Source organism: Buteo buteo, chromosome 4, assembly GCF_964188355.1.
Source record: "Buteo buteo chromosome 4, bButBut1.hap1.1, whole genome shotgun sequence".
Classification (NCBI taxonomy): Eukaryota; Metazoa; Chordata; class Aves; order Accipitriformes; family Accipitridae; genus Buteo; species Buteo buteo.
In genome coordinates, this window is record NC_134174.1 from 45,326,977 (window position 1) to 45,349,501 (window position 22,525).

General features: G+C 39.0%; 1 protein-coding gene across 12 annotated transcripts in view; it reads right to left on the minus strand.

Annotated features, from left to right (window-relative positions):
- ZSWIM8 (zinc finger SWIM-type containing 8) overlaps positions 1 to 22,092 on the minus strand; it is a 103,742-nt gene extending 81,650 nt beyond the window's left edge. For 8 of the 12 annotated variants that reach the window (XR_012650098.1, XR_012650097.1, XR_012650099.1 and 5 more), the window contains exon 1: positions 21,369 to 22,085. Coding sequence is in view for 5 of the 12 variants with exons in the window: in XM_075025735.1 (XP_074881836.1) it covers positions 21,369 to 21,546 (178 nt within the window). In the remaining 7 variants the exon portion in view is untranslated. Of the gene's footprint in view, positions 1 to 21,368 lie in introns of all 12 variants that reach the window. The other 4 variants (XM_075025736.1, XM_075025737.1, XM_075025738.1 and 1 more) reach the window with 4 other exon arrangements.
- Between the last annotated feature and the right edge of the window lie 433 nt (positions 22,093 to 22,525).

Sequence of the window (22,525 nt, forward strand, 5' to 3'; positions counted from 1 at the left end):
CAATTATCTGGCATATCATAACCCACAGTCAAACATTCACAGCACACAGCTTCGACATTTTCAGAATAAGGTGAAAGTAGTAAAACCTGGTGGGGAAGAAATAATCTAAAAAGCAATAATCTTACCTATAAGACCATGCATCTTTCTAAAATGTTTAATTTTGTATAAGGAAAAAGAGATATAGAGAAGAAGTAGTAGAAAATAACTGAAAAGTAGAAAATAATTTTCAATTATGCTTTAAGGGTGAGTGAATTCACAGTAGCTAACTTGGCACACAATGTAAATAATAAAATTAAGAAAAACTGCCCTAAGTTTCAAGGGGGTAGACCCCCATGTAGCCAAGGTTAGACACTTATCAAGAATGTGACTCAGAGCATCAGAGGGCCTTTTCCCATTAGGGCTCCTATAAAGTCGGCTGGATAGTCTGAGTTAGGTGCTTAAATTAGACCCTGAATACTCTCCTTTGAGTCCTAAACAGAGATTCATTCAAAAAGTTTATTTCTAGATACACAAACCCAGGATTGGTGGATTCATACCTACTTGTATCAAAAGGTATTATCAATAAAACAGACAAAAGGTACTCTCAGGCTCTATAATAAATATATTGAGGAAGGAAAAAAAAAAAAGGAAAAGTCTGCTAACAAAGAAAAGGAGAAAGAATCACAGCTTCTGCTCAGAAAGCAATAAGGACAGCAAGGAAGATTGCAAATTTAATATAAAAAATGATACAGTAGTGAAATCAAAGATGTAATACAAAATTGACAAATCTGCAAGATATATCTATCCAAGGGAGAAGATAATTTTAAATTGTGGAGCAAAACTAGCAAGAATCACTGCTTCCCTCTTGGGAAGCAGACATGATGACCCAAGCAGAACAAAGGAAATATTTCAAGCCTTGGAAGTATAAAGTCACAGGCAAAGCATAAGCAACCTCAAACAATTCTCACTTACAGGTTAAATGACTAGCAAAACCCAGGTCAGGAAGGGATTTTGAGAGGCTGTCTAATCTACACCTCCTACCTAAGAAGCAGGATCAAGCATATGTAAACTGTTCTGAATAAATCACATCTCACCTATTTACTGCCACATGGAACATGCAGCTTTGGTGAGGACTATCCCACCCTTTTTGCTACCGTTTTGTGTGAATTACAGGTGTGATTTTTATAGCCATTTTATAACAGCTAAAACTTTAGTATAGACATACTTATTTCTGCTGAAACAACAACAACAAAACCCCTAACCCCAAAACAGCCAACACAAGCTATGCACACAAACATGCATTTTCACCAGTGGAAACAACTTCTGTGCCAGCAGGGCTTACTGACATAGGGATGCACGTGTAGCTACATTGCTTAGCCTTTCCTAACATAGGGTAGTCTGTAACAAGTTGCAGCCAACAATTATTCATAAAAACAGATCATGTTCAAACTGAGCTATTATTCCTTCAGTACAATAATTGAGTTTCCATGATAGACAAATAGAGAAGAAACTGCTTGAATAATCAGCAAAATAGGGGCCACGAGAATACCAAAGAGGTATTAAATGGAACTGAAAGAAAAAACAACTAGTCCAAGCATTGAATATATTTGTTATCTAATTAAATTATTTCCACTGGGTTACTTTCATTTGACACACATCTCTAAAAATAAACTATATGTACAAGTGAATAAATACAAATGCAAGTGAACAAATCTCACAGCAAGAGATAAGACAAAGAGCAAAGACAGGACACATTGCTTTTGCTATATATACCTTAAGAAAAATGGCATGTTACATTGCATTATCTTTTTAGAGATGAGTCTACAGCTTTGATTTTATAGTTATGCCTGGTCCCATCTCACATCTCCCCTCACCTTTCCCACTGGCTTCAGTCCAAAATGTAACAGAGCAGACCAAAGTAATGCAACTATACACAGAACAAGAGGAAGAAAATTAAGTGAAGCACTTCTGATATCAAAAGCTAAAGTGAGAAGAACAGTAAAACTAACAGGAAATAAGCAGAGTGCAATCTTGACCAGTATGTGAGGAGTGCTATAAAACCTGTTTTACAAACCTCATTTGAAAAATGGTAAATATTACATTGCTTTTTACAGGATTTGCCATGCATCTGTTACTATAGAATGCACTTCAAGTGTATCTGTTTGTTTTACTTAAGTGCCTATCAGTAAACTGCCCCTTGATTTAAGTCACTGATATATTCTCCCTCTGATACCCCTTAAAACCAAAAAGTGCTGAGAACTCTCAACTATGGCAAGCAGAGCAAGCATTACATTTAACCGTAACATACCTAAATCAAAACTCTTCAAAAATACTTGGTTTCTTACTATTTTCTATTTTTTGTACATTTCCTTCTAAAATTCTGCTGTGGGTTTTACTTTATTCTCTTGTTCTTTTTTCCTTTCTAGAAATTTATTCTCAGAGTTGATGTCTTTAAGAAGTACATGCCAGAGAAATATACTCCGTCAGGTCTCAAACTCTGCAAGAAAATCAGAAAACTTAACCTTTGTCTTGAACTCTGTAACACTCGAAGATGAATGCTCTGAATGTACTTAAAAAAACAGTTTCCCAAGGTGAACATTGCAAAATGAAACATGAGCTTTTTAATTAAAAATTTACTCTTCATCTCAAATAAATCCAAGGTATTTAGGCCATTACTTAGACTTCTTTACTTGTTCTTCTTCCATTTTACCACATAATCAATATCCTATAAAATGCAACATATGTGTTTTTAAAAATAAACAAAATTCACCTCTGAACTGAGGATAAGTCACATGGTATGTAACAGAAGCATGTTGCAAAAGTCTGAAAATAAGATGTCTTCTCTTCCTTCAAGAGCATTTCTCACCGAAGCTCCAACCACAAGGCTCATTAACTTTATTTCTCTTTTCAAAGAGGCATTAAATTAAGAGCAGAACTGATTCAATGGGTCACAGACATACCACCACCAGTCAGTTTGCTGTCACATTAACACTTTGCCCAGGTAGGTCCCAGGCCTACAAAGTTATCAGAAAGCGAGTATCTTCAGAAGTGTTGAACTAATATACTTGTAGCCTACATAAGCAGTAAGGGTATGTTTCTGTCCACTTGCCGGTTTGTGGCCTTCAAGCACAGACTTGTGAGATGGGTAGTTAATACCTGTCCCACACAATTTCCCAAACTTCAGGCAATATTATTAAAAAAATACAATACACTTATAATGCATTAGTACATAATACATAGAAATGGTGGAATATTAAGAGCATCCTTGAATAGTCTTGGGATTACAATCTTGGGAGTAAATCAGACTAAGCACAATTAAATGTAAGCTTCATGATGCAGTCACAAGCAGGATAGCTATGTTTTCAAAGACGTAAAGGAAAAGTTCTCCACTTGAGTAGAAGAGATACTGCAGCTACTCTAGTCTGTGCCTGTAAGACTACTCTAGTCTGTGCCTGTAAGACTTGGAACATATGAAGACTTTACTTGGAACACATATGATGTACTGAACCACAACCATCAAGCTCCAGAAGGAAACTAAATATTTAACATTAAAAAAAACTGAAATAGTTAACATAATTTAAATGTAGAGAAGAGAAAGGGACAATATACAAGCACTTAAAGCAACAGAAGTAGTATTCACCTTTAAACACCCATGCCAAAATGGGCCAAAGTTAGGGAAGAGAGGATTTGGGATAAAAGAGTTCAAACTAAAATGAACAGCATGAGAAGCTTCAGCTGTAAAGGCCCACAGGTGAGCTGCTGGCGCAGCTATGAAGCTATACCATGCAGTAAAAGAAAGATTAGCTAGACATATGCCAAGAATAGACTATCTAATAAAGCACATTAGATAATAATGAAAAATCTCACTCAAGATGCCCTCTTTCAGGCCTGTATTCTGATTCTTACAATTAGGAACTCATTTCCCTTCAAAAAATTGTCACTCTCTGGGTTGTAGATGATCTTTCCAAATCATGTAGCTGGTCTCAGTGGTGTTCACAGTGGACACACAGATACACGCACATAGAGCACAGATTGCTTCAGCACAATTGGAACTAATGGGTGCTCTTATGGCAGGCCAGCAGACATGCCAAGTACTGAACAAGCACCAAGACTGAACTTTCTTGCTGCAAATACTGTACAAGAGAAGGAACCAAACTGGCAAGCCAAGGAGTGAGGACCCCAAGACTGAACCAAGACCCTGCAATGTCAGACCCTGACAGCTGAATGGACACAAAGAACTGTCCCCCACACCCAGTCCTGGTCTAGCTTGATTACGTGCAGGATGAAGCATTTGAAAGCTGAAGACAGTGCAATATTCAAATACTGACTCCCGGCTGTCTTCAATTAGCATTCCTCTGCTTCAGACTAATAATTCCATGCCATCTTATACCAAGTGAAAAAAAACCCACAATGTTCCTTGTAAAAAACAAGCAAACCACAGTATTGCTAAAAAGTAGGAGTTTATTTTCCTTTTACAGACTAAGGAAACCAATGTGAAGATATATGTTCCTGGTTCCTCAACTATTCAAGCAGTGTCAATCTTAAGAAAATAAGCAACTCCTTTACACTGTAACACCTGCTGTACCAAGTCAGAATAAAGTTTCAGCTATTTGTTTCTCAGATACTACCCACTCTGAACCAGTTCCCTGCCAAACACCTCACCATCCACAAAGCCAGCTGCAAGCACGAATGGAGAACAGTAGCCCTCGGTGGAATTCACCTGTGTGAGTTTTTCACATGCTGTGACAGACCAAGAAGGTTAGGCAAGACAAGAATAGGGATCAAATGATGTAGAAAGGATGCTAGAAATGCTGCTGCTGATTAACTGTTAATCAAGCTTGCTCAGAAAAGATGACTGGAGGGAGCATTCTGATTTGAGGGCTCCTTTGGTTTTGTTCTCTCTCTCTGTTTTTGTATTTTTAAAATGGCCAGACTCATAACAGGCTAGCAAGTGCAGCTAAACTGATCTAGAAAAGCAGCAAGGACAGGGCACTGTAATGCAATCATCAGGCATTTCAGGCAAAGTTAGCCACAGGAAAAGCTCTAAAAATATGGCTTTCTCCACTAGGGTTGTATGGCAGGATGATATTCTCACTATGCAAGAATGAATATATAAACACACACACACACATATATATATATACAGACACTTTTTTTTATATAACTGAAAACATAGCCCTAAAGAGAACTAAGTGATCAACAAACTAGCAAAATGCTCCACAGAACAAATAAAGATTCAGTTTGAATCACTAGTACATTGATTTGCTCACAGGATAAAGCAAAAGAAAAACGAACTATCAGGGTTACTTGGTTATATTTTTCTGTCCATGTAATTCAGCTGTTAAATTTGCACATTACCCTTTTTACTGCCTGTAAATAGTGCAGAACTCTCAGGAAGGAAAGTTATCAACTAAGTATGTTTGGTTTAAATTTAGGAACAGGTCTGTTCTATTTGCTGTCTTCTTCCTCCTCCTCCTCCACTACTACTACGCCCATAAGCTTACTAACAGTATTAAAACCCTAATGGGATCTGTGTTTACAAGACTTTCTTATACCTCTTATTTCCTCAACTAGATTTATACAACTCTGTCTGGATCCCATTTTGCAGCAGCGAAATTACACTGAGAATAAAGCCACAAGGTAGCAAATGCAGAGATTCAGAAGACCATGTTGAAAGAGAAAAGAAGGATTGCGGGGAGACCTACATCAGCCCTAGGCCACAGAATGACATTTTTATGTACAAAGCAGTTGAGAAGATGAATAAGCAACAGAACTTTTTCATTAGCATTTACTGGATAAGACTGATGAGATTCATAGCCAAAACCCATTAAAAATACAAATCCCAGATGGGCAGATTACAGTCCAGAATTGGAAACTTCATGCTTAACTGACAAATTGCAGTAACTATTACTACAGAAATTCTGTTACAACCATCACAATAACATTCTAAGAATGGCTTTTTTTTTTTTCTAATCCGATGCAAAAAAGGTTGTTTTATCACAGGAGGGTGTCCAATTCACCCCCAAAATCTCTGCCACCTACAGCAAAAGCCATAGCACAGAGTCAAATTTCAGGTCAATTTGATTTCTGAAAATTGCTTAACACTACATCACAAACAGCTCATCACTTAAGTCAAAATATTTAATGGCTCAAACTATCTTTTTGTTGCTGTATTTACATATCCCTTCAAAATGAGAGAAGTATATTATTTGGCTGACTGCATAAACATATCCTGAGATCATGACTTCTGCCTCCAAGATTAAGACATTTCAGGAAGTAAGAATTAGTTTCTTCTATAAGGCAGACCTTAAAATACATCAAAATATCAAAAAAATAATACCCATTTTTTATTTGCACACAAGCCCTGTAGATTTGCAGAATACAATACTAAATCACATTGTGGATTTGGAGTAGATGAGTGGGTCTTTTTTTTTCAAGTGTTATTAGTTTTAAACCTGTTAAGGCTTGCAGTTCCCCTTCTGGTCATCTGAATTATTAAAAAAAAACATTTCTGACAAAACCATTTCACAATGGTTTTCTACACTCACTCTCTGCGTGTGTACAGAGCTAAAAAAAAACCAACTAAAACCCAGCTGACTTAACTTTGCTCACCTGTGGAGAAATGGCATCAGTATTGTGCTAACATCAAGCATAGAGACTGCATCCCAAAACAATTTTTGTTAAAGAATCTGAGCACCTAACAGAGGAGGGATCCCACATACTCAGCTCAACTTCTGCTGTTTCATTATTAGACTGAGTTAAAAAGTATTTTATCTTTATGTTATTATTTTTAAAGTTACATCTTTTAAAGCATAAAGTGTTCGAGTATTATGCCAACTCCTGGTGAGACTTCCATAAGATTTCATGAGGCATAAAAAAGCCCTACAAAAAGAAAGTTGGTGAGGCTTTATAATGCTAAACAATAACTGGTCAGAGAACTAAAACTTAGAAGATGCATGATATGTGTGTAAGGTCCAAGAATCCTAACCTGCTAAGAGTTTAATTCAGTAAGAGTATGCCAAAAATCCCACAGCCATGTCTCAACTTTCCTTGCAGTAATCATTTCTTCCTGTTAGCAAAAACCTTCTACCAGTAGCAAAACCTTCTACTGCTGTATAAAGTGGTCATGATCTAACTTCAGAAAGGCTTTGAGATGCTCTAGTTCCCACTGCCCCTCCTTTTAAAGCAAAAACAACATTGAAACAAGCAAGCAGACACTGATGAAAAGTACAGGTTCTTATGTTAGCCTGCATAGTGCACACTAATACATACAGCACTTACTTTCCCTGAATTTCTAGAGATTTGTGGGGAAATGGTTCCTTTTTTCTTCCCGCACTCTCTCCAAATGAGACTTCTCCACTGAGAATCAGACCTCCCATCCCTGTGCCACACTGGATGAGAACTTGAGACACACGGGGAGCAAGTTCAACGTCCTCTGACTGCCAGACCAACTACTCAGGTCACCTTGTGTCAGACAATCCTAACACAAATTTGTTTGGAAAAAATTTCACAAAATGATTCAGAATGTTCCTTCATGCCACAAAATAGCAGTGACTGCCATAATCCTACTGCAAGGACAGCCAGCGGAGGATACTGTTACTCTCGTCAGAACTGAATCAATAGGGAGAAAATACAATTTAACCAAATAACATAGTACTGGCATTACCAGGGGAAAGCTGGGGAGCTTAGTACTGCTGAGCAGAGGTATGCCAGAAGAAAAAGGCCAATGCTTTCTGCTACAGGACTTTTTAGAAAATGACACAAGAAACAGCTCCTCACGGCAAGAGGCTACAATGTACATGAAGATGGAGGCAAACTTCTCAACACACCTTCTTGAAGCAGCTGCTTGCTTCTACCCCTCCCAACTTCATCTGTGGTTTCCTGTGTCAGCAAGAACACTTTTGGAAGCAAAACATCTGAAGGAATCCTCTCTTCAGAGCAGTATGAGATGTTAATAAGAAAAATAACCACTCTGTTGTGTTATTCCTCCTTTCACCACTGGTAAACATGACTAAAGAGCTTCAATATGCCCAAGTAAACCTTAATTGCCAAGCAGATAACCTGCTGTGTAATCATCCCTCAAAGGTCATCTTGCAATTAGTAGACAGAAGAAAAGCTGCACATCTGAAACCTGTTTCTGCACTCCAAAGGTCAGCTGGCTGAAGAACAGATTTCCCTTCTTTCCTTACAAACTTGTCTTCCTTACGTCCTTAAAGCATCATAGCTACAACACTATTACTATATTAGAAACCAGATCTCTAGAAAAAAAACCAAACACTTGAATCATGTCTTCAGAACTTGAGGACAAGGCAAAGGTAGAAAGCTACAAGTTATATCTGGTAACCAAAAAGATGTTTGATGGGCAAAGGGAAGGAAATAAAGATGAAACCAAAACCCACGATTTGGTTTCATGACTTCAGGACAGAAACACCAGCACATTGCTCCATCACTAAACTTGAATTCCTAAGATCCCAGTCACCTAACTTCTGCCTCATGGTTCATATAAGATTTTGTTGCAGATGCGTACAACATACCTACAGAAAACATCTGCTCAGAGCAAATGTCAGAACCTGTCCAAACACAAGACAAGTCCAGATTAGAAAGGTGTATTTTCCATTTAACTCTATTGCTTCTATGCAGTAACTGTGAAAATCTTCTGCACAGGGCTGTGCTCTCAAAATTGGAGTATTCGATGTTATGTTGATGCCTTATGCCAAATGAGATCTATTTGCCTCTTCATAAGCTCTGCATCTCAAAAGCAAAATGTCGGTAAGCTCTTTTCTCAACTCTCACCCACTCTAACATGACTGAGATCCCAAAACTGTAATACCAGCATTGGGCAGGCAATGCAGCATTCACAACTTGACAACCTCCTCTGGAAATTCAGACAAAAAATTCTCAATCCAAACACCCTTCCATTTCCCTCCCTAAAAAAAGAATTCATTTCAAAAAAAGAGCAGCCTGGGCAAGGAACCGACAGCTGTTAGAAATCCTAAAATGAACAGCAGACTCTTGTAAAGCAAGACAGGCAGTGCTACAAAACACAAATTCATGCCAGTACTGGCCAAGGTTTCATGACAAATTGGGCAGCTTGCATTCAGAATAACTCTACAGCTGATGAAGCAGATCAGCTTCAGGCAAGTCATTTCCCCTGCACTGTTACTCCTCACTCTCTCACCCCAGTATGCAGAAAGCATACTGCATTACCAGGATTGTGCATTCAGAGCACAGACATCAAACAGCTCCCATTTCCTGAAAGCAAGGCTCAGTACTACCAGTTATTCCCACTTCTGCCCCACGCAAGGTATTTTAAAAGCTTGGAATTCAAAATTATCTCCACTGGCCTACGATAAAAAAACCAAGCTACAAAGACCAACAGATACTTTCCTGAATGTAGATGATGGAACACAAACACAAATCAAACAGTCAGATTGCATCACAGCTGAGGATCAATCTCTATCAAGAAGTATTGATATGTTTTCAGATCCTGAAAGGAAGTCATACAAAACACCATGCAACCTCTACTATTTAATGTGCTGCTCTCTACCATTAGTATCCATCCTTAAGTATTACATGCAAAATTAATCTCTAACCAGCTTTTTTGCTGTGTCTAAATCCCAGAGCAGTATCACTTGGCATCCAGACAAATGCACTGGCAAACACTGAAGAGCTGTATTACTGAGCATATCAGAATGAGATCAGGCCAATTTTGTTGGGGCTGATGGGAAAGTTATTGTCTGAAAAGGATAAAGGCACTCTCACCTCTAGGGTAAAAAGAAAATAAAAATTAAACATCTGTCAGGAGCTAAAAGAAGATACCGCCTCTTAATACCACCAACAGGAAACCATTAGAAGTTTAAAAATCTGTTTCATAAACAGGAGTCAAAAGAAGTTAGATATTGAAATGCTTTTGAAAAAATCTTACCCGACTCCTCTCTTTATCTCCTTTGGTTTTGTAAAAATCTCCCCAAATCTAACCCCAGGCCTATGGCTTTATGGGAGGTTACAGAGCCCACTCAGCAATGTCCTTCAATTCTAGGTTCTCCAACCGCAGTTCAAAGGTGCAGCACAGCAGTCCCTGACCAGCCTGAACCGCCACTGCAGGACACAGGCTTCCAAAGCCAGCAGTCCCTAGCCCTCCTCAAGCTCTCAGCCCACAGTAATTACACTTCATCTCACTCAGAATAAGGTATCCATCTGATCATTTCTTAGTATCCTACAGTTGGAGAAAGTTCCTTTTCTAACAAGAAATAAATTCTCTTTCATTTCCCTCACATCACCTATAGAGAAAACAAAAGGGGGGGAAACAAAACTGGGTACCAAGGAAGATATGAAGAAAGCAGAGAGCTACAGAATGTTTACAGAGGAGAAATGAATTACAAGCACATCTATCATTTTCAGTGCACAAAAATAATAACAAAAGCAGCACTGGGAAACTGTGAAGCACTGATTAACTATGGTCAATTGCACGAATTCACTTAGGCAAATGCATACTATCCCCCAAGATCTCTCCAACATCACAAGACTGAAGCAAAGTCAACCACCTTCTAAAAATGTCTGCAGAAGTCTTGAAACGCTGCTCATAACTAGCCAGGGAAAACTAACTCCCTGTCCTTGAGAAGGATAAGCAGCTTAGCTGACCCCATGCACTACTGCTTTAAATGCAATCAATTAATCAACGAAAACTTCCAAAGGCATTTTGGGTCAAATACAACTAACTTCACTGTGTCAGATCACCTTCTCTTCAAGTCACATATGAAAGTTACATGCAGGTGTAAGTTACAAACATTTTCACCTGGGGCTCTGGTAAACAAATTTACAGCCACATTTCCCTTTTTCTCCCATCTCAGCATTTACTGACCTAAATATGAGGTAGGAAATGGAATTACACGCAATATGCAGCAGGAACTGTAAACAGCTCAAGACAATTACTAAATGATGTCCTACAGACTTCACAAAGGTATTAGATTCTCAGAAGAAGTTGTCATTTCATTTGTACACCTATTAAATACATAGTAACCCACCAGCAGGACTACCATGAAGCTTAAATGTCAAATACTTACCAATAATTTTTACATCAGCAATCAGTGTTTCCTAAAAACATGGAACTTGGGCATTCAAGACATCATCAAGCTATCCAATCAACCCCTAACATGGATTAAAAAGGATCTGTGTTGGTATATTCACCACAGGATGAGACACGCAAATTTACCAGGTAAGAATTCCAGTATAGGGATATTAAAAAGAAAAGAAGAAGATTAAGGGGTAAGTCTTGAGAATCACAATTTGTGATATACAAAGTCTGGCAAACGTAAGCATACACTGAGAACAGTAAACCTGAAGTCCTACAAAGATCAGAAACAAGACATGGACAGATTCCATAAGGTCACACAATACTCAATATTCAGAGGCTCAGCAAACTTTTCTGTATTTCAAGGAAGAACCTTGTTCTGCCACATACATTGACAAGATGCCAGTAAGAATGGCTTGGTTGCACATTGGCATTGTTTTAATCAATATATCTAAAGAAGAGTCCAGATGGTAACTTGACTATGTGCACTTCAAGGCCACCTCACTTTTTCTTTAGTTCTGTCTGGGAAGACATGCTCAAAGCAGCATCTTTAGAGATATCAAGCCTAATGAACAGAAAAGCTGCAATTAACTTTTTCCACTAGTTTATCTGGAAAACACACACACACAAAAAGAACCATACCAACCAGATTTTAAAACATCAGTGTTTTCATTTTCAGATCTCCACCAATGAATTCCTCATGTTTACTGGTATTTCTGGATGGCAAAGAATTATGAACACCTGCTTAAATTTTTCATCTCTCTGAACAGAGGAGGAAGCCAGAATTGGTGGCCCAGGTGTTCACCTGCCCACTGCTTCAACAAGTCACCTCATAAGCGTTTTACCTTGGTATGAAAAAGTACAGCTGGATGCCTCTCTGTAAAGACTCTCATTGCTTGCAGACACATTCTGGGTAATATTTCTTTTATCACACTACCTATTTATATTTTTGTAAAAAAATGTGGACTTCTTTTTCTATATTGTTTTTGGTCTCTGACCTCCCTCTTTTCCATTCTCTCAAGTCTATTCTCCCCTCCAGCATCCAACTTTTCTCCCACAAAGGGACAGGATTTCTTCTGAGGACAGACTTTTTCTTCCTTCCTCCCTCTTATCCATTTATCCTTTCCCTTTCTTCTATATGCCAATCCTTATCCCATGTGAAAAAGAAGCTTGAAAGCTCTACTATACATCTCACAGCCACAAACTAAACCTAGCAGACAAAAGAAAGGCATCAAAGTCACTGAGACATGGAGAAACAACACTCAGGTGCCCCTACTTGCAGCAGCTGAATGAGGATGTTAAGAATTTGTTTAAAGACACTACTCCTACAATCTTTTCAGGTTTCCCTCTTCTATGGAAAGAGAATGTCTTAACTTCCAAATTTTTTCAGTGCTAACCACACACCAGTAGAGATTTAGCTAAATACAGAAAAATCAACACACAGATTTTCCAGTTGTATACATCTTAAACATGCTCAACGTTCTCCTAATTGATACTGGTAAATACTGACATTTTCTCCTTTCTTAGGTTTTTCTTGCAGCGATCTAGAAACACTAATAATGATTCATAATAGCAACAGTATTTTATTAAACCCAGGTACTTTTCACAGCATCACTTTTCCCAAAATATGCAATTCCAGAAGATTTTAAGTAATAGGTATATCACAGCCTGACCAGAGTTCCTTTGTTTCATTCTTTTCAAAGATAGTATGTTTCCAGCTGTATGGAAGCGAATATAGATGAACTAAATGTAATCAAAACAGCAGAGATTCCGCAAGCCTTGCCTACAACGTTTAAAGCACCATCAAGAAACATGCTTAGAGTCATCCCTTTCAGTATTTTCTGTTAAAAATCCTACACAACTATCCACAGCTTTGCCAGAACACTACTGCCACTCTACAGGAAAAGAAACGAAGAAAAAAGGGTGCATCAAAACACACACAAATCATGAGAAGTATGAGAATCTTCTGGTTAGTAACCCTATACTTATTGCTTGAGTCTACACAGCCTCAGAGGAGGTAAATTAGAAATGTGTGATATGGTATTTTGAAATTAGAACCAGTATTTTAAATATTTTGTATATTATGCATCACTGCTCTTTAATATTTAAAAAAAAAATCTAGGCCTAATATTTTAGCTAGTTGATATATAGATGCTTTGAATTTTATGTTTGGAGGGTTTGGAAGGGTGTCACAAAACAGGAGGAGGGAGAGAAGAGATTAATACAGGTAAAGTGCATTAAAATAAAGTTGAAAAAATAACTTCTAGCCATGAGACTATTTTAAATTACTCTTATAACTGCTTTACAGTCTTACAATTAGATAGGTGACAGAAAAAGGTTGTTGGTCTAAAAAGAGCAATGAAATCTTAAAGACATTCTTGCTCTTTAAGAACTAAAGAATAAATTGGTTTTCACTCTTTGGAATGTTACTTAAAAATATTAAAACAAACAAACAAAACCCCCAAATTAATTATATTCTAAATAGCCAAACATTTACTCCAAAAGTTCATTAAAGTATGTAAAACATCTTTTGAAGCCGTACATTCCTTTCTTCCTCTGGAGCAAAGTACTGTATATTAACTAGGACAACAGACAATTAGGAGGAGATGGTGTCTGCTCCTGGTTTTATAACCAGCATAAGAGATGCTGTTCAAATCTCTGATGTCTATTTCTGTCCCCTCAAAAGTATATTGGGGGAGAAGGGGTTTTTTTTCCTTGTTTGTTTAAAACACTACCTTATGATCCTTGCCATTCCCCCTTTTTTTTTAATGCCTTATTTCTGGTTTCATATTCCTTATTCTTAACATTTAACTCACTGTGTTATGCTTTCCTCAGCATACTAGTAAAAATTATATTACTCAGCAACAACAGACTATCAAGAACTTGATATGGACAAGAAAGCTCTCTCCTATTCACTAGACTAACATTAATATGTACACATTTCCCTTCAATTCTATGTGAGCTTAAAAACATGTAAGGACACCTTTGTTACACTCAGTAGCTAATAGGGTAACAACTATTTTAATAAACCTAAACATCATAACCAAGCAAAGATTCATAAACTAGGCTATACAAAAAGCAACTTTCCTAGTTACCCTACCAAAAAAAAAAAAAAATCCATTTGAGTAACTAAGCCATCTCTAATCCTCTACCAACTTTTCACAGTAACTGAAATCACTGAATTCACATTTGCTTAAAAATGAACTTCACCATAGTTATTACACAAACGCTGCAAACCAGATGTTGATCAGAGCACGTACTACTTCAGAGAGGAAGAAAAGGGCCTGGCCACAAGTCAACATGTGAGTTTTACTACCAGAGCTCATACACAGAATAATTTTTACTTTGGGCATATTATATTTGAAAACAGCCATTCCTAGGTTCGATCAGTTCACTTCTCACCTCTTCTTTTCTCACTAAAGCCACAAGAAATGTAGACATAGAAAAGGTGCTATTTTTCTGCTTATAGGTTATGCTATGGCTTTGTTGCTATTCCTCAAACTGAACTGGAACTCCAAAGTTGTAAACTTGCATATTATATCACATTTAACTGATGGCTCTTCAAACATACAGATCGTGCCACTATATTAGGACTAGAAGCAACACCAGAACAGAGCAAGAGGAGCACAGAACTGACAACAGCTCAATGCAATTCATGAAGCTAAGAGGACACCTCCACCTACGGAACAAGCCTGCCTAGCTTCTTGAAACTTCCCATCACTTTCTGAACTCAGCAGCTCGCAAAAAAATCTCTAATGGTCAAGTGAAGAGTCGCAAAGATTCACCCATGTTGTAGGACATTAGGAAAAAGCAGACCCAGAAAATGCAGGTTCTGAAACTGAGTAATCTGCCTAGAAATGAAGATGCATCTTGAGAGTAACTAAGTTCTAATCTTAAATCTTCTAGGGTTTTCATCAGGGCAGGAATTACATCTTCTGCTACATGTTTTATAATCTATCACCAAAAGAAATCTAGTCTCTTTCGCTCCTGGCCTTTATCAGCAACACTCCAGAAGCTGCGGGAATACTTTTTCAGTTTCATTCCCCACTGCTTCACTGATGGGTGACCCTAGGTACGCAGAAGGAGCACAGCTCAAAACACAAGGTGGCTGTTAAGTCACACAAAATTAATCTCCTGCCTGCTCTTCCTACTTACAGCACCAGATCATATAGATATTCAAATATGTTAATTTAACAAAAAAAACAACTTTTGGTGCTAGCATTCGAAGTGACATAAGCAGTACTTCTAAGCATGAAAAAAAACTTTTAAGCATGAAAAGAAAAAAGCTGTTTTAACATGTGTTATTACGAGTAAAATACTGAACGATCAAAAGACATTTGCATTTCATTGTAGAATTACATTTGCCCAGATAACCACACCCTTCAAACCTGAAGTGTAGCTTGACAGAAATCCTGAGATGTTTTGTCTTCACTTTGTTTTTACCTCAGGACAGACCTAGTTAGCTACAGGTGAAAAATAAATAGATAAAAATAAAACCCACTTTTTAGCAATGAAGAACAGGTCTAAGGAAAAAAAAAAAGAAGATAAAGAAAGCAATAGTTAATAAAGGGAGAGCACAATCCGGAGTTTAGCATCAAATCCAAATCTTTATCCTTGCTTCCCCAGAGGTAAACATGCCACAGAAGAGAATAACCCTTGTAGCTTTAGTCAGCCTGAAATGCAGATAGAGCATCTGTGATCTCTGGTCATTCAGCAACACAGGAATCTCCTCAAGGTGAAAGGAAGGAGAAAAGAAACACAAAAAGGAAAAATCCGTGGAACCCAGGAAGAAAGATGAGTAGAAAGATGAGACAGGAGAAAATGAGGCATTTCCCAGCAGAAAGATGAGACATTAAAACAGGGAAGTAATGTGCAAGACTTATTGTGAGGAGAAGAGAAACTTATGTAAAGGAAAAGGCCAGAAGACCACAAGAGAGTTAAAACTGGATTGGTCATTCAAAATTTTTTCCCGATAGCTTCTTTATGTGGTTTCTCTGGTACTCATTTCTGAAGAGAGGGATACACACATTCAGTTATCTCAGAAAGGCACAGGAAAATGCAAATGAAGAGATAAATGTGTGAAAGTCATTCAACTTGTCATCCTTCCAAAAGACAGAGGTATTACTACATTGTGAAACCATGTTTTTGTTTAGTAGAAACTTCTAGACAGCTTCTGAAATCTGCATCCCAGCTCTGAAGCACTGCATTTAATTATGCCAATTGGTCTTGACAAATGACTGTCTCTAGAGCTTCTCTGTGATATCTTCAGCTTTAATGAATCAATGTCCCCTTTGCACCTTATATTACAAGCCAGTAGGTCTCTTCCTCAACTTGAACTTTTGCTTCTGCTATATAGCAAGTCAACATCACCAGCCACTATGGAATAGAGTACAAAAGTAGGTGAAATGCATTTACTAGGGTGAGAAAATATAAAGAAACCTATTTTTCTACTAGCAGGTAAGCCTTCACCTTCACGTTACCTTTACTCTTTGGACACTTGATCTCTGCTTATTTCATAAGCATTTGTGATATCTTCTCACCAACATTTATATTTTTAAAATTCTGTTGCTTCTATAAAGAAACTCATTGGGGAACAATGCAATACTTTTGCTCAACAGTTATTGTTTTGGGTTTTTAATGTTATTAGTGAACTTGGATATATTATAACAGATATATTTAGGCTAAAACAGATTTGTCATGCGTAGTACTAAATTAAAAAAATACAACACACAAGATGTATTACACCTGTATCTCCCAGAAGTGTGAGCTGATTACATAATCTCCCTCTTAATACCAGAGGCACAAATAAAGTAGGAAAAAAAAAAAAGTCAGTTGTAACTTTATAACACACAGTAATAGTCAGTAACAAACCAGCAGCAAACTACAGAGGCTTCATTTCCAGCTTCAGCAGGCTCAAGGAGCAGACACACTTTGGACAACACCAGTATTCTCCAAAAAGAACAAGAGCCTGAAGAGCACAGTATGAATTTGAAAGAGACTACATCTCTCTCCTGCTGTTTTCTGCAATTACTGCTTGAGTAAGGGTTAACTTTAATTTATTAGTTCCTGGCAATCCTGAGGAAGAAGTGTTGCTCTCTAAGCCATTTATTCTTTGTCTGTAATTAATGAAAATCAGTCACTGTCGTTTTATGAGCGTAGACACTACTCAGACTTTGATCAGGTTGTCTCTCTAAACTGATCATATCCTGACCTCAGGCTCTGCCTATTCTCTGCCAATGACTCCCTCTCTACAGCTTGTATTCTTGAGGCACTGTGCCCAGAACTTAACTTTGTGGGCACTCCTAACAGTTTGGAAGAACATAAACTGTCTGGGGCTGGATAACAAGAATGTTTTCTAGGAGATCACTGCTTGCATCAATCGTTCGTTAAGTCTGAGGGGGTTTTGCAATACAGTATACAACGGTTCAAGCTTACAGTAAAAGAAAGAAAAAAAATCAAGCTTTCTCACTAGCTGCCTACTGAAAATAGTTCCAACACAACTCATCAGCACGCTTCCAGCAGAAGCTGGTGTGAATGAATAAATACAAACCGAGCAAAAGTATTGTGAACACACTATTTAGCAATCCTACAGTATTTATGGCAACTTCTTAAGTGTTTGGTAAACATTTATGCTTCAGAAACTGTGAAATGGAAAGGACTAAGGGTGGGAAAGAGCTTAGAAGTTTTCAGGAAGAAACAAAGCCACAATGGGTTTGGAGACATAATGAGTGTACTTTAACATTTACTCTTAAGACCTCTGTCACAAAAATCCTTATGTGAAGATAATTGATAACAAAACATTTGCAGAAACACTAGACTTACTTCAATTACCAATGACAAATATAACTGTTTTAAAAAGTGAGAAGGGAAATGACAGGATCATAATGGCTCTCATATGGTTTCTGGGAAAGAAAAGACTGTCCAGAAAAGTGGAGAAATGGCAAGCAGGTGCATTCATTGGTAGAAAGGGAACAAATTGGTGGAAAGTAATTTAATATGGAAGAAGGTGAGTTGGAGCCACAGGCCAAATTGGAGAACCAGATGGTTCTGAATACACTGCAAGGACATTGTTCTTCAAAACATCCATTCACCTTAACTTCAGAGGTGAATCCCCTGTCTGCCTAGTACAGCTGAAAGCTTCTAATCAATGACATATATAGGCAATGGCCAAATATCAGCTACAAGCATTACCTCATTCAAAATGAAAAAACAAGGGGTAAAAACAAGCAATCAAGGCAGTCTAACAAGAGAACAAGTAATTCCTAAAATAAGCGTTCAAAATTATGACAGGACTCTTGGTATTCCCAAAATTGACATGCTTTGCTGAAGTTTCCTCTGGGATTTCAGTACAGGTGAATCAGTGGAGATTGAGAACAGTTTCAAAATCTAAGGGCATCCATAAAGTGGACGCATTGCATTCCTCCTTCACATTAGAATTCTACATTTAAAGAGAAAATTCCTTTCTAGAAAGTAATATAAGAGGACTATAAGAGAACTTTATCATAGTGAAAATTAATTGAGGGAAAATCAACTAGTTACAGTTACAGTCCTATTTTTCTGATGTAACTACTCAAGATACCTGATTTAATAAAGAGTTCTGTTCCAAGGATCATATTAGAGAAACTCAGACATTTTTCTCTACCTTCCATCATCTTTCTAGGAAGCTGATGGGGTGACTGACAAACAAGTGGATAACTCAACTTTTTGGTGACACTCTGCAGTGACTACTGTGTATATTTGCAACAAGCTACCCCAAGCCTTATTGTTAAATTTACAGTAAGCATAATCATAATATTAAAAATACCCAAGAAGAAAATAAAAAGTTGCAAAAAGAAAGCAAGCCATAACGTGTGTGTGTGCGGGTAGTTTGTTTGTTTAAGAAGAGTACTCCCCATCCAACAGCACTTACATCAGTCTCGGGGGGATTCTCTTTGAACTAATTAATGAAGAATTGGAAGCTCACAAGGACAAACTGAAAACAATTGAAAAAGCTAGAAATCCTTTCTATTACATAACTTGTCTGGCTGATCCCAAATCAAAACACAGGCTAAGCTCCAAACTGGAGGAAAAGGCTAACAGAATATAGTTCCTGTTGTTTTCCCTTAGCATTTAACACCAAAGAACTCAGTGTCTAACCTCATTTTTTGTTTACATAGGCAGCTACATCACAGGCCACGGGAAAAGGGTAAACTATGGAAATAAAAACACACAGCTCAATTTAGAATGATCATGTTTTAGAAGACTCACTACAACTGACAACCTCAGCATCCAGCAAGTTCTCAATACAAACTGTTTTTTCTGACTACAAAAACACTGTCAAAAAGAGGTGTTAAAAATAATTAAATTGGTACAGGAGTTCCGAAATCCAAGGAGATCCCTGATGATGACGGATTCCTCATCAGACCAGACTCACTGGCAACACACTGTATACAGTAAAGTACCTGCAAGTGTTCCATGTTGGTAATATCATATGTGACTTCGTAGAGCAGATAAATAATTATTTAGGCAGCAAATCTATGTTCCCATACTTCTCAAAATAACTCTGACCCAGAGCCTGGGAACTGCCAGCAAAGGCCTTAAAGCAGGCAACAGTATCCTTCCAGGACGTCTCTCTTGTTAAAGTAAAACTTTCATAGAAAGGAATTAAGTCTCTCTACAGATAAAACCTAAAAAATATGAACCAAGTACAAGCAATACAACCCTCGCCTATGCAGGTTCACAGAATCCGGAACAGCAACATCTCAATATGGTGTAAATAATTACAGTTATCACAACAATAATGTTAGCTATTGTGTTTCTCATGTCAGGAAAGAGACTGAGGACTGCAAATATGCACAATCTACTGAAGTGATTGTTCATTTTAATGCAACAAGTTGATGACAACAGAGAGAGCAATTGCTGCTTGCTTTTAATTTGGTCAAGAGAGATGAAGGAACTAGGCCAAGACCCAGAAAAATCACATACACTATTCCCCTTCTTTACACCAGTAGAATGTTCCATACTAAAACCACTGTGTCCCAGCAGCAGGATCCAAGAGAGCTATGAAAGTTAGACATGTATTCAGCATTTCTCTCTCTCTCTCTCTCGTTTTGGATTTTTTTTATTTTAAGTGCCCATCCTACCCTCAACTCTAATCCTGACTAGTCAGGAGACACAGGCAGTTACACACCTGGGGCTAGGGACAGTTCTCAAATTTATTAAAAATTTAAAACTCAAGCTGCTCTCGAAAGCCTACAGTTAATGCAAAGTGTACTTTCTGGTCCTAATCCAGTAACAAGTGAGCATTTGTCCATAGCATAACATGGCCAGATTTCAGCACAATTCAATATAAATTGCATTCTCTGTTCATGTAAGGCCAACATTCAGAAGAGAATGAAGTTCTGCAGTTCCAGATAGGGAGATATTAATGAGGCAGTTGATGGTCACAAAGGTCAGTAATAACAGGAAAAGTACTGACACTGGACTGAAAGAAAAGAAAGGAGATAAAATGAAGAGTAGAAAGGGCTTGCGTAATTTCTGTTAACTGTATGTCTAGCTCTGCTTGTGTAAACACCACCTGAATTCTAGGGTCAAGATGCATCAGGATAACAGACAAATTAAGTTTTACTCTGAAAAAAAAAATCAAACAAAGAGTTAGTAGCTATATAATAATTTTAAATAATTTTTAATTGCTGATGTTATCTATTTTCTTGTCTGCTATTAAAAATAAATTACTATCAAAAGAAAGGAAATATAACAACTCTTGAAGCAGACACACTAGTTTGCTGACTTCTTTGTGACAGTCTTAAGGCCCTCTTGCTCTACTACTGCAAAAGAAAGTTTGCTAATTTACTAGAAAAAAGGGAAATGTAAAGAAACAGACAAGGAAAATAGACTGCTCTATACAATGATGGCTTAGTGCTTCTACACGAGTAGTTTTATAGCAGTTACAAAAACCTCTATGAAACTTTAGTGTATTTCAGTCAAAGCAAGTGGGAACCTATGTATAGTTATCCCCAGCCAAATCTGTAGTTTGTTCATAGAAAACTCTTTTCAGATTTCCAAGAGCAAGCCCACAAAATCTACTCAGAAAAGCAGCACTACAATACTACAGAGTGCATGCAGGTGAAAACTCACCCAACAGACAGCTTTGTCTTAAGATCCCCAGTATATTTTCAGTTTCAATCTTTGGTCAAAAATTATCCTGACAATGATCCTACACGTGACTTCTCTTTGCAGCTTTGACATTCCTTCTGCAGATCTCCTCACCCACCAACCCCCCTTGCCCCACAGCTTCCACGAGTCCAAAGAGCATCCCAACAAAACCAGGTGACCTCACCTTTCATTTTGACAGTGGGAGAATTGGGTCCAGCCGATTGCTTCCTCCATCCTCTCCAGTTCTGGCAAAGGCTCTCTGCCTCAGAGATGAAGGAACAAAGAGAGTCTTCTTCAAAGCGATCAGAGTCTTCAAATGAAAACCTCTCCCCGTCCTCCCACTCTGCGAACATGAGTTCCATCACATCCGACAGGCGACGTGGGGGGAAAAGAATAAAGACAGAAACAGCACTGCTCACTTTTAACAGGTGGATGGACTTGAGGGCTCCTGCAGTACTTAAAATCTCAATTTTGATTCGATCCCCATACTACAGTACCAGGAAAAACAGAGCCAGTGCTATCTGAGGTGGGAGAAGCAGGAAATCAAACGAGGGGAAGCTCGTAAAAATCCTAGGAAAAAACAAACAAACAAACAAAAAAACCCAAAACAAAACCCAAACCCCGAGTTCTTTAAAAAGTTAAAAAAATGCTTATGTCCACAAAATGTACTTGAGGCGGAGGGAGACTGGCTGGTCTAGGAGAGCTGCCTCCAGGCGGGACAGGTGCCTGCCGGCCACACGGAGGGTCTGAAGGCTTCCAACGCCCACGGCCCCGGCGCTGGAGGACGAGGGAAGGGGCCGGTTTCCTTCTCCGGGGCTCCCGCCGGGGGAAAGCAGGTATCTGTGCGCAGGGCCAAGTCTCCCTGAGGTTGTGCTTTTCTCACTCTCGGTGCAGGAACCGGAGGGAGGGCGAGGGCGGGAAGGGGCAGCGAGGGGCGGGCAGGGGGGGACGGACGGGACAACTTCCCTCCCGCTGGCGGAGGCTTAAAAACGGCCCGGCGGGGCCGGGGCGCCCGCGGCGGGGGCGGCGCGACCTCCCGGCGAGCTCGTCACGGGCGCCTGCGGGCGGCGGGCAGCGGCTCCGGCCTCATGGGGGCGCGGGCGGCGGCAGGCGGGGAGAGCCCAGCTCTGGTCGCAAGCCGGGGGGGGGGGGGGGGAGCAGGCAGCCCGTCGCCGCCGCCGCCGCTGCTGCCGCCGCTGCTGCTGCTGCTGCTCCCGTCGCGGTCGGACCCCGCGGTTCTTAGGTGCCCATGGCCAGCAGGGCCCCGCGCGCGGACGCCCCCCCGTGCCCGGCCCGACGGCGGTTCGCTGTCCTGGCGCGACGGCAGCGGCAGCGGCGGCG